This window comes from Thermobia domestica, chromosome 2, assembly GCF_964235325.1.
Source record: "Thermobia domestica chromosome 2, izTheDome1.hap1.1, whole genome shotgun sequence".
Lineage (NCBI taxonomy): Eukaryota > Metazoa > Arthropoda > Insecta > Zygentoma > Lepismatidae > Thermobia > Thermobia domestica.
The window spans coordinates 123,260,928-123,276,688 of record NC_137455.1 but is presented as its reverse complement, the minus strand read 5'-3'; the positions used below and the strand labels follow the sequence as shown (position 1 = coordinate 123,276,688).

At 35.1% G+C, this 15,761-nt stretch overlaps 2 protein-coding genes across 3 annotated transcripts in view; both read right to left on the bottom strand.

Annotated features, from left to right (window-relative positions):
- Window positions 1-15,761, bottom strand: part of LOC145675263 (acidic mammalian chitinase-like) — a 354,567-nt gene that overhangs the window by 298,148 nt on the left and 40,658 nt on the right. The window lies entirely within an intron of this gene.
- eIF3c (eukaryotic translation initiation factor 3 subunit c) overlaps window positions 1-15,761 on the bottom strand; it is a 64,400-nt gene that overhangs the window by 30,440 nt on the left and 18,199 nt on the right. For both annotated transcript variants that reach the window (XM_081745630.1, XM_081745634.1), the window contains exons 7-9: window positions 14,910-15,028; window positions 9,293-9,437; window positions 2,558-2,820 (exon numbers count right to left, since the gene is read on the bottom strand). In XM_081745630.1, coding sequence (XP_081601756.1) covers window positions 2,558-2,820; window positions 9,293-9,437; window positions 14,910-15,028 — 527 coding nt within the window. The remainder of the gene's footprint in view (window positions 1-2,557; window positions 2,821-9,292; window positions 9,438-14,909; window positions 15,029-15,761) is intronic.

Here is a 15,761-nt window from a genome sequence, read left to right as displayed (position 1 = left end):
TTGTTGAAATATATTGTATCTTTTGTGTCAATTGGATCAGGGGTCACAAAATTTTTGAACGGTCCCTAAATCGAGTTTTTGTATTTTCTACGGAATAAGCACATCATACTGAGTTAACTGATAGTTTGGGTGTAGCTACACTATATGTAGTTCACAAAATATAAGGCCTACAAGAAAATTTTTGATTGAAATATATTGCAATATATTGAATACATATATTGAAATATATTGGAATTGATCCAAAAATGAATGGATTTACGAATATCGTAACCAGAAATAACAATCGTATGCACATTTGAAAATCTTGCGAGAAATGAAAACAAAGCACTCCATATAGGAATTAATTCAAGACATCTCGCCACAAGTTGAAGTACTTTAATTATATAATTAGAATACGGGAAGACAAATTAAACTTATGATAAAGCTATATATAATTGAAGCTACTTAGGCTACATTGGGGTCAAGTGGCTGACGCGAATCCCACGTTCGTTCTCTAGTGGGAGTACTTACTTATTATGGATGCCAACTCGAGTACCTCAGATTCCACTCTAGGAACACTGATCAATAAATCAATACTAAAGCTCGTAAACGGGACACTATTCAATAGCAACAAGGCACTCATTAATATACAATAGCACTAATTAACTTCACCTTTTCAAGGTAACATGTTCTGTATTGTTGAATGATAACCGAATGACAGCTTACTCTGTTCGGATATCTTCCTTTTATTAGTGCTCTTAAATTTCAATAAGTTATATTGATATGCTGAAATCATATTCACATCTACTTTAAACTTTATTTTCGTACGTGACTTCAAAGCCCTTAATAATCATGTCACTACTATCAAATTCCTTCTGTACATAACATGCTGTTTCGTAAGTTTGAATTTATTTTCCGAGCATCTTTACTTCTTGTTTGCAAACACAAAACGTGCAATAAAAGCTATATAACTGGATTAGTGGGGAGGATTGAGTCGATTTACTCTTCTCTTAGAATTTCAGAAACAAAACACAATACACCTGTTATTCTTGTTGAAGAATTATCATTTAGAATCGATAGTGAATCGGTTACATCATTTCTCGCACTAAACACATTCATTACACATGATAGAACATCAATACGACCTGAACTGTTGCTGGTTCTATTATAAGAATGAAACAAACGTCTAAAATAAGTACAATACTAAGGATACGAAAATATACTCATTCCTTTTTCACTACTTAAAATGAAAAGTAAATTGCAGAACTTTCCCCACGACAATGGGAACAATAGATACATTATTATATCTAGATACTAAGCTCTCGACGTCCGACAGCTAAATTATCGGAGCGCAGAGAAAAACTAGTAAAAATATGGGTCCTTTCTTGTTCCAATTTCTTAAAATAAATCTTTTGTGCTGCAGTTATTAATGTAACATATTCTTCAGAAACACAAAAAAAAAAATTATAAGGAGTTTTCGGCAAATTTCGCTCTACGAAAACTCAAGCCACTACCTTTTGTAGATTTTTCCATAAGAAAATGACATACAATATGTTAGGATTATTGATAAAATATTTATATATAAAAACGCGTAAGTCGTATTTCACAAAACTGTCAAAAAAAATCCATTCCAAGAGTAAACTACCCCTTGTAGATACTCTCATGGAAGCTATTTATGCAACATTATAGAAATATTAATGAAATATTTATTTGTTTATGAAATATGATCAAAATTGCCTGAGTCATTTACGAGAAAGTAGTCTGAAAAGAAATTCACACCAACTGTAAATATATTCGCAAGGAATAATTTAAGCAACATTATAGAGTTATTAAAAAATATTTATTTATGAAATATGAACAAAAATCACCTGAGTCGTTTTTAAGAAAATCGTCCAAAAAAGTCACTCCCAAGAATGAATTACCCCTCGTACATTTTTTCAAGACAAACGAGTTATGTCATATTGACAAGTCATTAATGAAATGTTTCTTAATAAAATATGAACAAAATCACCTGAGTCATTTTGAGACTACCATCTGAAAAACCTTCCCCTCAAGAGTAAACTACCCCTTCTCGAATTTTCCCAGACATATGGATTTTCCCCAGACACAGGATAAGTTTGTTATTGAAAATTTATGAAATATGAACAAAATCGTTAGAGTCGTTTTTGAGAAAATCGCCAAGTTTTAATTTTCAGGTTTCAGTAAACTACCCTTAATTGTAGGGATAGGAAGAAAATTCGAACCCCCATGGAAAATCACACAAAAACCTAAAGTTTAAAATTTGATCTCGATACACTGACCAATAGGTGAATGTACATAAGGACAAACGGACGGACAGACTGACAATGTCGAAAGATAACTTTTCCGGTATGTACGGGCTATAAAACGTGTAAATTTGTTGAATTTCGAATGCGACTTTTGTCACGATCACTATACTTTCTTTCCTTTCGTTGTTCGAAAGTAAAAAGGAAAAAAATTGCACAAAACATTCAATTATGTATCAATTCTCTGCTGTATTGATTCAATAATCTAAAGAAAAAAAGTTTTAATATATTTCAGTATAATATTCTTTACTTACTTCTCCCAAAACTCCGGTTTCATTGCATCTGATACTTTTGGATTATAATCAAAAATAGATGAAATGATGGCGAATTTAATTTTGATTGTTACTGCTGGACCTAAATGATGCTGTTCAGATATCGCTTGGAGCTCATGAAGAAGTTCAATCTGTTCTCGTCGGTCAGTTCTTTTCTTTCCTCGAGCAGCCATGATCTCATTCAACTTCTTAATCACCACAGGGATATCAATTTCAGCATCCTTCGCAAACATTTTTGGCTTTTCCTGTAAACATAGTACTACATTATTAGAACTCTTATCTATGTAATTATTTAATAATATATTAATACATGGCTTCGATTGTAAGTATTTAGGTGTTACTGTAATTATACAAAATTAACCCTTTCAGTATTACGTTCCATATTTATACACAGTACGCTAACGGAGATGAATGATTAATGAAGATAAATGATTAAGAAATACATCGATGTATGAACTCTAACACCCACGGACACGTTGTTACCTACCCCTTACTATAACTAGCAATTGTGCTCGAACCTTTGGCTCGTTGTACACTATAGGTTAAAATTGTGCTTAATTACGAGGGCTGTCCAGAAAGTAACAGACGTTTTGATTTTTTTAAAAAAAAGTAACAGAATGAACAAATGATATTATATACATTTAAAAAGTACACTCTTAAGCTATTTTTCCACATAATCGCCATGCAAATTAAGGCACTTATACTATGGCACAAGTTTTTCAATACCGTCGCGGTAGAAATCTGCCACTTGCGATTTCAACCATTGGCTTACACCGGCATACTGTTCGGCGTCAGTATCAAAGCCTTGTGTAGCGAGCAATGTCTTCATCGCTGAGAAGAGGTGGTACTCGCTAGGCGCCAAATCCGCGCTGTATGGTGGGTGATCGAACACCTCCCGTCCAAAACCAAAGCTCTCGGATACGTTGGCCGTGTGTGGACGTGTGTTGTGAAAAAAACACTCATTATTACATGTCTGTACACTTCACATAGTTGGCGACTGATTTTAAATTAGATTTTTTTTTTTTTTTTGCCAACAAAAATCTAATCACAGAACACCTCACAAGAGGCGGGATTTTCTATTGTAGCGTACATCGTAACACGTCACAGAAAACACACTAAGTGTGTCACAATCCTCACGCTACCGCAGTTGGATGCGTACTAGTGTGGCAAAGTTCTGACACCAAGATTGCGACTCTAGCCCCGCCCATTGCCGCGACAGGCCAAAACGTCTGGGACTTTCTGGAGAGCCCACGTAAATTAAAGCTCTTAATTGTTTACATTTAACATTTGTTTTTAGTTTGCACAACAACCAACATGCGGTTACACAACTATTTTCTCAAATCTAAATATGGTTATGGCTCTTGTCCTTGTCCTAATAATAAAGAGCAAAGCACATTCATGTTCAGTATGAATAGGAATCCATTTTCAAATACCAACGTTCAGTAATTAAACTGAAACAATATAATTTAAGTTGTAGCTAAATCCACACGATATATTACACAAATACACAAACATTAATGCTCAAATCTGAATACAGTTACCTTTATCGTATTTTAAAATAGTTAGATTGATTTGGTTTTAAGTTGTAATTAAATCGTCACAATAGTCTTGAATCGGCGAACTGCCTGCATATTAGCAACATCTATTGGCTTCACGCAGCGTTGGCAACGACACCTATTAGCGAGACTGCTTATTACTAGGAATTATCACGACATGTTTCCCTTTTATTAATAGGCAAATACAGAACTATATTCACAATCATTACAATTTTAGCAAATGAGTTGATTTTGAGTTTAACGTTTATCAAAAACATGTCCTTTTCTTACAATATAGGGTCTGACCTGTCCAGAGTTTAAACGGCCGCGGTAGCGTAACTATTAATCCTTTAATTGTGAGCTTGTATGAAAGATTGGACGAGTGGAAGACTGTCTTTATTTGTGATGTTGAATTTTACTTTTAAGTGAAAAGGCTTAAATGCTTGAAGAGGACGATAAGACCCTGTAGATCTTTATATTTTAGTAGTAATTTTTGCAGCTGAGAATGAATATATTTGTTTTTTAAGTATTGCGTTGAGGTGACGAGAAGTTAAATAAACTCTTTTTATGATGATTACTTTTGAGTATTTTTATGATCCTTTATTAATGATTGCTAGACTAAGTTACCTCGGGGATAACAGCGTAATTTTTTCTTGAGAGTTCATATCAACAAAACAGATTGCGGCCTCGATGTTGGATTAAGATTTTATCTAGGTACAGAAGCTTAGTATATAGGTCTGTTCGATCTTTAAAATCTTACATGATCTGAGTTCAGATCGGCGTGAGCCAGATCGGTTTCTATCCCTTAATTTGAAGTAGTACTTTAGTACGAAAGGACCAAGTACTAATAATATTTATTATTAAGGAATAAAAATAATTAATAATTGCTTTGGCAGATAAGTGCTTTAGGATCTAATAATGGATGTAGTAAGTCCAGGTAATAGTGTATTATGATTACATTATAAGTATTATTTATTTAATTTTGATTATTTGTGTTTTAATTGGAGTTGCATTTTTAACTCTATTGGAGCGAAGGGTTTTAGGATATATTCAGATCCGGCGAGGTCCGAATAAAGTAGGGATTTGTGATTTACCACATCCTTTTGCAGATGCAATTAAGTTGTTTACTAAGGAGCAAGTTTTTCCTACTATATCTAATTATTATCCTTATTATTTAGCCTCCGTTTATAGTTTATTTTTATGTTTATTAGTGTGGTTAAGAACCCCCTATTTAAGTATTATACTGACTTTTTCCTTAAAGTGTTTTTATATATATATATACTAGAATGGGTGTATATACTGTAATGATTGCTGATTGATCTTCTAATTCTTCATATTCTTTGTTAGGAGGGTTGCGGGCGGTTGCACAGACTATTTCTTATGAAGTTAGTTTAGCTTTGATTTTATGTTTTGTATTTTTAGCTGAGAGATATAGATTGTTAAGTTTCGGTTATTATCAGGAGGAATTATGATTTTTGTGCATTATATTTCTTTTAGCGTTAGTATGATTTGCTTCTTGTTTAGCAGAGACTAATCGAACTCCTTTTGATTTTGCTGAAGGCGAGTCAGAACTTGTTTCAGGATTTAATATTGAATATAGAGCAGGAGGATTTGCTCTTATTCTTATAGCTGAGTACGCTAGTATTTTGTTTATTAGAGTTTTGTTTAGTATCTTGTTTTTAGGCCAACAAAGCCCATGTTACAGTGACTCCTGAGGCTAGTAGGATTGTAGTATTAAGGAGAGGGATGTGTATGGGTTTGAATGAGAATTCCTGTAGGAGGCCAGAATGATCCAATTTCTACTGTTGGTGCTAGTCTACTATAGAAGAATGCTCAAAAGAATGAAATAAAGAAGAATACTTCGGAAATAATAAATAAGATTATACCTCATCGAAGACCTAATGTTACTTGATAGTGTGTAATCCCTGATACGTTCCTTCTCGGGTCATGCCTCGTCATCATTGAATTATAGTTAGTATTGTAATTAGTATGCCAAGGAAGAATAAGGAGGGATCATATTGATGGAATCATTTAGTGAAACCTGTAGTTGTAATTAAAGCCCCTAAAGCCCCAGTAAGTGGCCAGGGGCTTTGGTCAACTAGGTGATAGGGGTGATTTTGTGGTGCTGACATAAGTAACTTCTCTTGAGTATAATGTGACTAGAACTACAAATACATAGGATTGAATTACTGCGACGGCGGACTCTAGTATTAGTAGAGTAATTTGTCCAATTATTAATAGTGAAAGCATGGAGAGTGATAAGGAAGGGCCAGTGTTACCTAATAATGTTAGAAAGAGATGACCTGTAATTATATTTGCTATTAATCGTACGACTAAGGTCCCTGGTCGGATGGTGTCTAGGGTAGGGCAGGGAGTGTCTGAGTTAATGGATGCAAATAGGAGATAACATAGGGAGAATATAATAAATAATATAAGTCATTTTAGGGGGGATATTTGAGGAACAGAAAAATACTATTGAATAGTGACTTAGGCCCGACATGCTTATGTTATAATTTAACTAATTTTTCCCATTGGAAGTAATTGTTATTTTACTTTCTTTTGGTTTAAGAGATCATTGCTTACTTTCAGTCATCCAATGAAAGTTCTTGTATTATTTTAGTTATTCAGTTAATAAATACTGAATGAGGGCAGGCTTCAACAACAATTGGCATAAAGTGTCAGTGTTCGTCACAGCGACCCCGAAAATTATGGATTTGACACTAATATCAGTCATTTCCGATCACTTTTAAATATCTTTCCCTTCACTAATTTGCACCGTCAAAGTGAAACGATAAAAACCATTCCAGATTCGAACTTCATCTATGTTGAAAATTTGATCGAGATCGATCCAATGATTCAGGAAATATGAAGTCACAAACGTAGTCACTTTTATTTTTATATATATGGATTAAAAATATTCAAAACTGGCCAGTTTAATAGAATCTAAGAAATACATCAATATTTTCTAATTTAACATTCGGAAATGACATCTACATACTCTAAATTTTTCATATGTAACATAACTAACACTGAATATAATTTATCATCCAATTCATAAAAGACAAACATGTCAGTGTGTCACGGTAATTCCTAATAGTAAACAGTGACGCTACGAGTGTCACTGTTATTTGCTCCGAGTATAGTTTTCATTACATAGAATGTGTTTTTTGTAGAACAACACAAGAAACACAAAAATGTGGCTTTTTCTTGCTTACTGTAAAACAAATATAGAGTAATTTAATTAAAATTGTAGTGACAGTGATAATGTTTTGTCCTTAATTTTTGAATTAAATTTGCCAGCAGTTTTATTTGAAAGTTATTTTGAAATTTCTCTATTTTCTCTTTCTCTTTTTCTTCTTCTTCTTTTTTTTTTTTTTTTTTTTTTTTTAAATTAATATTTCAATATTTTTAATACAGCACAATTTAATGTGTGTTTGTCTTTGGTAAAATCAGATCTAAAATATCAGACACTGGCATAAAGATCTAAACCAGTCAACTACGGAAAAGCACGATTACAAATGTGGCAGCCGAAATTTTATACCTATTGCCATACATAAACATTTCTACCAAAAATCTCTATAATGATTATCTTAGTTCATATCTCATTTTCCATAGTTATAAAATATCAAAACATCCAATATATATATTTTGAGACTGCTATGTAATGACGGATCTGATTGTAGAGGAGCAACATCTTGTTTTCATGTGGACTCTATATTCATATGTTCATGAGCTTTCTATATTCATTGTCAATTAAAGGATTTTTGAAGAGACAGTGCCCTTAGTGACTCTACTGTTTGGAAACTGATTAGTAAATTTACTAGAGGTGGAAACCAACTGAAGACCTGCCGAGGTTTAGACACACAATTTGTATCTGTACCAAGACCGCAGAAAACATCGCCTGTGTTGAGATTTTCTCATGGGAGAGAAACGAGGAATTGTTGAGGATAGTTATGACATTCAGTTGTCTTCTGATATAGAATTGAAATGAAATGAAATGAAATCTCAGTTTTATGTCCTACGGTTATGCCGGCTAGACTAAAGGAGACAGTGATGATGAGAAATGAATGAAATGGTGGAATAAAGAAAGTGGGAGGAAACGGGAGAACCCCGAGGAAACCCACGCATACGGTGTTCGTCCAGCACAAAGTTCACTTGGCAGGAGCTGTGATCGAACCAGGGACCCCATGCACCAGAGGTGAATGCTCTACTACTGATACATCGCAGCCCGTTGATATGGAATTGAGAAATCAATGCTAAATTACTCGAATGGAATGGAATGGTAAAAGGGTTGGGGAGGGTGCCTCGATGACAAAGGTTTTTTGCACCCGTCACTGGTCGTGGAAGAAACAAAGTCACAGGAACGACAAAAGCACAGACTAGTCACTGAATGTGCGTGAAGGTCACACACTGAAACTATCACTCGCTAGCACCAAAAAGAAGACAGAAAAAGTGCCATGCAATGAATAAAACGACGAATAAATAATTGGCAAGAGTAAAGATAGTGCACACAGATCGTAAGTCGCAAGCACTGCAACACAGAATGGTCAATTACTCGACTATTATTACAACACATGAAACGTTTATTTTACTACTGAATATAGAAACAAAAAAGGCAGACTACATAAAGGAAACCCTTCTCTTCGCCTCCACTCAAAAAGTTTCACCAGGTTTCTTTGAATGAAACTGGGGTAAAAGGGTCAAGTTTAGCTGATCCTGTAGAAAGGAGACTACTACTGGCCGACATACTTTTCTAATTTTGGATAGAAGTACTGCACTGTAGCTACAGCTCTTATAGTCAAATTGTATTCTGCACTGAAACAAGACACCATCGCGATAGCTTTTTACCAGGAAAGGAACATCGGAGTACTAATCTGATCTTGTTGCCAGTGGTTTGTTATTTTCAAACCTGAAGGATTAAGTATGAAGTAGACATTTTGCGTCCAATATAGCTTTAGTTTTGCTTCTCCAACCTCTACGCTAAAGAGGGATGGGAGCCCCCTAGATATGGTCTGTCCGAAAGTCTTCTCAGACGCCTTTGGTAGTTGTATAAAAATATTGCAGTGCTGTGTAGACCTAGAAAGAATGGGTTTCAGGGTTGACTGACTGAACATTTAGTACAACAGATCAACAAAATTAAGCATACCTGCGATAAACTAGTTAAAAGAAAGAAAATACTTACAGACGGAATTGCCACTCCTCCTTTGACAGTCTCCCATTCTCCCTCATCTTCATCTTCTTCCTTTTTCGGTTTCTTCCTTTCTTTGTCCTTCCTCTCCTTTTTATCTTTTTTCTTTTTCTCCTCTTCCTCTTCCTTGTCTGTCGTCCTAAAATAAAATTCAATATAATACTTCAATAGCAATAGTCAAACGACTCAGACTGCATAGAAAGTGACGACTTTTAAGATAGAAAAGCACAACTAAACCGAAACCGAAACAAGAAAATAAATACATTTCAGTCAAGAAAACTGGAGAGCCCAAAAATACGTATACATTAGAAAAAAAAAATGCATAAAAGATATATTATTAGATTTACATAGCCATCAAAGTGTACCTGTAAGTCATCTTTAACTTCTGCAATTACTTTTGTAGTGGATGAGTAAGCTATTCCAACACCATATCTGAAGAAGCAGGTCTTGACAATGTGTGATGTCTTCCACATCTTTGCTTGTCCATCTTACAAGTTAATGTAAGTTTGAAACTTACCAGAAATGCGTGCGACTGCCCGTGATTCAGTTCCAAATTCATGTAGCTACACATTCTCACATTAAGAAATAAACAAAAACAAACTAGCGCTACTCAAAGGTGATGCATATCTCTACCATTTTGTTTAACTCTTCTGATGGTCACATAGTAGTTACGGAATCGTGTGGCATCTAATATCTTTACAGAAACATAATACTACATACTGACATCATCATCATCATAGGTATTCTGCCTTTATTGGCAGGTCACTTGCCGCAGCTGAGAAGCTTCCATGCTCCACGGTCCTCCGCTAAACTTTTCGTCTTCGCGTATGATCTTTCTGTTTTAATATCATCCATTAATTGTAGTCTCCTTCGCCCCCTCCCTCTCTTTCCCGCCACCATACCCTCTAGGACGTCCCTCATGATACAATCTCTTCTTAGGCAATGTCCCAACCAGTTTCTCTTCCTACATACTGACAGCACAATTCAATTCAGATTTTTTAAAAGGACACAGATACCATTACTGAAGTATGTCCGGTTAATAGCCGGGAAGATAGTTACATTACAATCCTATTCGTGAACCATATCCGTGGCCTGATCAAGATCTCAACCCACATTATTTCTCATATTCCTTAATGTATAAGTGTAATTTCTATTCTCATCTCTTATTTGCACATTTTTCTGTATAATTTTACTTATTTTTATTATAATTCTTATTTCTGACTTATTATGATTATTTTATTTTTTATAATTTCATAAACATTTTAGATTAATATATATATATATATATATATATATATATATATATATATATATATATATATATATATATATATATATATATATATATATATATATATATATATATATATAAAGAAGTCCCTGAGTGTGAATGAGTGAGTGAGTGACTGATATAGTGAATGAGTGAGTGAGTGACGCCCAGGCCAAACTGTTTAAGCTAAAAAAAACTTGAATTTGGACAGTGCATAGAATTAGCAACGTAAGGTATCATTAAGAAAGGATTTTTGGAAATCCGAGGGGTTAGGAAGGAAATGTGGTAGCAATTATCATAGTCAAATATCTACATCTCTGAATCTCTTAAAGGTAGAGACATGAAATTTGGCATATGGATTTCCCATTTAAAATAATTAAACATGTGTTTCAGCACTTTATGATATTTCCCTTACACGGGAAGAAAAAAGGATGGAAGTTGCAACTAGCTTCTTACTTAAAATTATTAAAGACGTATTTCAGCGTTATTTAATATTTTCCCTACAAGGGAAAAAAGGTAATAAGAAAACAAAGACGGAAGTTACACTTGTTGTAATCATATGGCCACATCTCGAAATTCCTTAAGGTTAGAGACATGAAGATTAGTATTTAGACTTTTGATTTAAGATAATTTAAGAAGTGTCCCAGCCATTTTGAAGTTTTCCTTAGAAGATTGAAAAAAAGAGTGGAGTTTGCAATCTTCTCTACATATACAAGACGAAGTCCTGAATGAGTGAGTGATTGATCAACGCTTAAGCTAAACCATTTAAACTAGAAACTTGAAATTTGGATAGTGCATAGGATTAGTAACGTAATGTACCACTAAGGAAGGATTTTTGGAAAATCGTCGGAAAAAAGCATACAGAGGGATGGCAAATAATATCATAAAATGTCTATATTTCTGAATCTCTGAAGGATAGAGACATGAAATTTGCTATATATTTTTAACTTCCCATTTAAAATAATTAGACACATGTTTGAGTTTTCTTTTTAATATTTGCTTAGAAGATAAAACAAGAGGATGAGATGGAAAAAAGGGGTGGGGACTATAATTATTATAAGATACTCATATCTCGGAATTTCTTAAGATTACAGACACGCAATTGGGATTTGACCTTTCATTTCAAATAGACAGGTTACACAGTTTCTTGATATTTTCTCTACAAAGGAAGAAAAGAGGGTGAGGTTGCGATTTTTATAATAGGATGGCGTATCTCGAATTTCATTTAAAATAAAGACGTGTTTCAGCGTGATTTTGATGTTTTTTCTTTAGAAGGGAAGAGAATGGATGAGGCTGCAATAGTTATAATAAGACGGCCGTATCTCAAAATCCCTTAACATTACTGATAACTGATAAACGCCCAGGCCATACAGGTTAAGCTAGAAAGTTGTTGAAATATTGACAGTGCGTGGGGGAAATTGTTAGAGAAATGTTCGTATCTCATCTCTGAAGAGTTGAGACATGAAATTTGGTATATGGACTTCCAATCTTAAATAATTAGACATGCGTTTCATCATTTTCTGATATTTCTTTAGAAAGGAAGAAATGTAAGTGGGGTTACAACTTATTACAGGTCATATAGGATGATCATATCTCGAAATCCTTTAAGATTAGAAACAAGAAATTCGATATTTAGACTTTCATTTAAAATAATGAAAAACGTGTTTCAACCTTTTCTGATATTTTCCCTAGAAGAGAAGATAAAAGGGCATGTATTGCAATTAGGGCCTCTCTGAAATTTGGCTTTTTCGCGATTTTGGACAGCCCTAGCTCTGAAACTATGCACTTTTCGCCATAGGTCCATATGAACTTTTTCTATTATTTTGACGTGAGAAATCACCTCTTACAATTTGTCGGTATAGTTCCATTAACACCCTGCATATATATATATATATACACGAGGGGCGTTCAGTATGCTCTCATACTGACCCCCTCATGTAGAATCATGATTTTAACATGTGTAGAAAGTAGACATCTTATGATGACTTTATGCCGCAGTGCAAGTTATTTGACTATGTACTTTCTTCTTTGCAGGTGTTTGCAGTAGAGCATCTGTAAGAACTCTGTGAAAATGGAAAATAGTGAGGTTCGTGCGGTCAACAAGTACCTGCCATTGAAACACTTACAGCCAAGGGAAATTCATGACCACTTTGTACAAACATTAGGACAGTCTGCTCCATCATATCCTACAGTTGCGAGATGGTGTCGTGAGTTCAGATGTGGCAGACAATCATGCGAAGATGCCCATGCAGATGGGCCACCAGTAACAGTGAACACCGAAGAAAACATTGCGAAGATCCTGGACATGGTTATGGCAGACAGACGAGTTACCATCAGGTATTTAGCAGAGTATAGGGTTGTCAACCGGCACAGTTCATAACATCTTGACCAATCATTTGTTTATGAAGAAAGTCTCGGCACGATGAGTCCCGCGAAGCCTGAATGATGATCAGAAGAGGAGCAAGGTGACATTTTCAAGGCAACTTTTGGACAGGTATCGTGCAGATCCAGAGGACTTTTTGACACGCTTTGTGACAGTGGACGAAACATGGGTCCACCACTTTGACCCAGAATCCAAATAAAGCTCAATGCAATGGAAGCACACCAGCTCTCCAACCCCGAAGAAATTTCGTGTTCAACAGTCAGCCAAAAAGGTTATGGCAACTGTTTTCTGGGATGCCAAGGGAATACTGCTGGTGGATTGTCTAGAACATGGAACCACAATGAGGGGCCAGTATTATGCTGACCTTATACCAAAATTACGAGCTGCAATAAAGAGCAAGAGACGAGGAATGTTGCTGCATCAGGACAATGTTCCCGTTCACAAGTCCGGTGTTGCTATGGCTGCAATTCATACAGCTGTATTTGAATTGGTGCATCATCCCCCTTATTCACCCGACCTAGCCCCAAGTGACTTCCACTTGTTTCCACATTTGAAGCAGCATCTCCGTGGACTGGATTTTCGGGATGACAATGCCGCCATGGATGCTGTTAATACGTGGTTGCAGGAGCAAGAGGACATCATCTTCCAACAGGGTATAGACGCTTTGGAGCGGCGATGGACTAAGTGCATTGAAAGGGCAGGGGATTATGTTGAAAAATAAACATATTTTCATTTCTATTATATTTTGCTTTCTTGGTGAGTGTTAGAGCACTGAACGCCCCTCGTATATATATATATATATATAGGAAAGAACAATGAAATTTTCCCGTCCTAACCGGGATTGATCTGAGCTGCCCAATTTCTAAGTACGCTTTGACGACTGTGCTACGGCAACAGAGGATAAAGCTCCTACCTGCCAACGAAGTCCAACAAGTGCTTTATCAATGAATGCACATGGATGTTCTGTTTGGGGCTTTCCTTGCACGCTAGTGTCCCTGTCTCTGTTTAGACGTATGGAGGGAGAAAATGTTCACGATCTTTGAATATGCGTAACTGTTGAAAGTTGCCTTGATTTTGAAACTGTGTAAACAAAATATTATAGGATATAACTCAGGTTCTGTGTACAAGAGTTTGGTAATAGACTGTAGATTATTATGACAAATGAAGTGTGAAGTATTTAAAGATTAAACATATTAACATAGAAGATGCGTTATTTGTTTAGTAAGCATAATTTAACTGAAATTGTTAATTAGTAGATACCTGTAATTTTTAGAAGATGCGTTATTTGTTTAGTAAGCATAATTTAACTGAAGTTGTTAACTAGTAGATACCTGTAATTTTATAGAACAGTCTTTAAATCGTTTGAACTACTTTTGTGCTGTGCGTATTTTCACTATACCTTCTCCTTAAACAGTACATATCGCAAGAGCGACTGTCACGGAAGTGTACCTTTTTCTTCTCTAGCAACGTGTGAAGAGACCACAAATTACAAATGTTTCATTCATATTAATTCACAGTGACGAAATCTGTACTGACCTCATGAAACTTCCCGGGACGTTGAGCGAAAGCTATGACATTGATATACCATGACAAAACTTGCTGCGTTTTACTGCGCTTTGTCTCTATGTCTCAATGCACATGATTATGTGGTGTCGGCAAATAGCTACATGTATTTATATTTTGATAATGTGCCAAATGTGTTCTATAATGTGACCTGCGTTGTCCAAGCACAGCAGAAATTGTGTTATGATCCATGCATTAGAACAGTTAGCCGACGGCGTAGTAAGTTCGAATCGCGATCGAGTCGTGCACTTTTTCACTCTGCATATCACTAAATTTTCACCCATAGAGAAACTGGTGATATAAAATTGATTATTTCCTCGATTTACCATATATATCATGTATACTGTCGGGAACCGTCATTTCCTTTGTTTTAGAAGAATTTTCATTTCACGTACCTTTTCAAAAATTTCTCTCGCACACTTGTATATTGTGTTTCATCTTCACTGCTACTTGTTTCATCCTCTGAATCACTCCCCCAATCCATTGAATCCTCGCTGCCCTCGTCATCTGGTTGCTGTATGAAAACAAACGTAAAATGCTATTACTATATTTTAAATATGATTTACTGTGGCATAATATGAATGCAAAACAGTACTTACTGATGAATAGTTTATATGCCATTCTAATAATAATAATAATAATAATAATAATAATAATAATAATAATAACGAAATCAGAATTTTGACAGAACAAACGAAAAAAAGAGAGCATCAAGCCATGTAGTTAAGTTTATATAAAACGCATAAGTGTGTGGCTGTTACACATATGGGCAGAAACCACTAAAAGCTATAATATATAAATATGCGATGCAAAACCATTTCAGGATAAATTAATCCGAACTTTCTTCTTTATATTTTCAAGACTCAAAGTGAAGACGACAGACCACATTCGAGTCAATCCATCTTAAGTGGTCCAAAAATAGTGAAAGTGGTTGCTCGACCATCTCCGAAAAATATAAAAAATTGTGTGAACCTTGTGTGTGGGGTCAATAACACTATTCATGTTGTCGTATGTACAAGAGTTTCTGAATGGCGGCCATCTTTGTTGTCGGTGGAATGCCAATTTTTGCATTTGCAAGCGTGTACGAAAACTATAGTTGCTCAGGACGTACGAATCAGACGAACACCAAACTAAAACGAATGTTTAGAGAAGAGACTGAGGTACACGGAGAATATATACTCTTGCTTCTAAATAATTATGCAGGGTTGCAAACCAATACCTGAAATCACCAGAAAAAGTACCGAAAA